This window comes from Limulus polyphemus, unplaced genomic scaffold (genome assembly GCF_000517525.1).
Source record: "Limulus polyphemus unplaced genomic scaffold, Limulus_polyphemus-2.1.2 Scaffold313, whole genome shotgun sequence".
NCBI classification, from domain to species: Eukaryota; Metazoa; Arthropoda; class Merostomata; order Xiphosura; family Limulidae; genus Limulus; species Limulus polyphemus.
In genome coordinates, this window is record NW_013665923.1 from 177,136 (window position 1) to 178,569 (window position 1,434).

At 38.4% G+C, this 1,434-nt stretch overlaps 1 protein-coding gene across 1 annotated transcript in view; it reads right to left on the reverse strand.

Annotated features, from left to right (window-relative positions):
- Nucleotides 1–750, reverse strand: part of LOC106457290 — a 56,672-nt gene extending 55,922 nt beyond the window's left edge. The window contains exon 1 of the mRNA XM_022383153.1: nt 696–750. Within this exon, the coding sequence (XP_022238861.1) occupies nt 696–707 (12 nt within the window). The 5' untranslated portion in view covers nt 708–750. The remainder of the gene's footprint in view (nt 1–695) is intronic.
- Between the last annotated feature and the right edge of the window lie 684 nt (nt 751–1,434).

Here is a 1,434-nt window from a genome sequence, read left to right on the forward strand (position 1 = left end):
AAAGCTACACGATGGCTATCTGCACTAGCCGTTCCAAATTTAGCAAGTTAAGACTAGATGGAAGGCAGATAGTCATCACCTCTCACCACCAACTCTTAAGCTACTCTTTTACCAACGAATAGTGGGATTGGCCGTCACATTATGATGCCCCCACGGCTGAAACGGCGAGCATGTTTGGTGGGACGGGATTCGAACCCGCAGATTGGGAGTCGAGCTTCCTAACCACCTGGCCATTTTTTTTATATAAGACCAAAATTAAAATGCTATTGATGTTATCTATGATAATCAACTTCATTTGGGATGTATTTTATTTTTCTTGATCGGTAGATTAAAGTTTGATTAAAGTTTTAAAGAAGATACACAACTCTTCCATTTTCTGAAAGTGATTTATACTCGCAAGTTCTAGTAAGTTACAGTAAAGTAATAAATGCTAAATTAGGAAATATACGAGGATGAGAAAAACAAAACTGTAATAAATTCAACAAAATATAACAAGAAAATTAGGTCAACTAAACAATTAATGCAAAACACAGATTTATTTTTGTCACTTGTGCATATATTTTACACCCATATTAACCTGACCCAATACAAAATCCTACGTGCTTTATGTTTAACAATCCAAATTGAATGTACTATACAAGAGAGTGAACATAAAGAGCTTCACGCGCTCGCAAGCACATGGTTTCTTTGCTTACCTGAGTAACCATACCGGTGCCGTGTGGCTGAAGTCTATGAAAGCTCTGTCAAGTCTGCCTGTATCTCGCTCTCCGCTTTAACCAGAGTGCGCCCGTGGCCCACTTTTCGCCCCGCTCTACTTCACCGTATTAAGCCTCAAGGCCGATAAGTGCCCCATTAGCGAGTCGCCTCGTGACATGCACAAATAGTCGACTAAACGTCGTTGATCTTTTGAGGTAGAAAGAAAGTGAAGACATTGTCGAAAAGGGTGTAACTAGATATAGTTTTCTTTATTATCAGTGAGAAAACAATAGTTACAGCTTTGAAAAACTAGAACAGCCTGAATATAAAGGGTTAGCTGTACCTGATAGGAAAGCTGTTTCAAATGCTTGAGAAAAACCAGAAAAGCCTAAGTCAAAGGGGCTAACAGTGTCTGATTGAAAAGGTGTTTCAAATGCCTGAGAAAAACCAGAACAACCTGAGTCAAAGGGGCTAACAGTGTCTGATTGAAAAGCTGTTTCAACTGCCAAGAAAATAAAGCTACCAGAGTCAAAGGAGGCTAATTGTTTTTGATAGGGAAGCAGTTTCAACTGCCAGGGAAAACAGCATAGCCTGAATGGAAAGGGTTAAATGTACTTGACTGGAAAACTGTTTGAACAGCCAGGTGTAACGAGTTTATTATTATACATTTATTTTAACATCAACATTTGTTTATATTACATTTATATAACTCTCGTCTATTTTCCAAAGTTGTAGAAG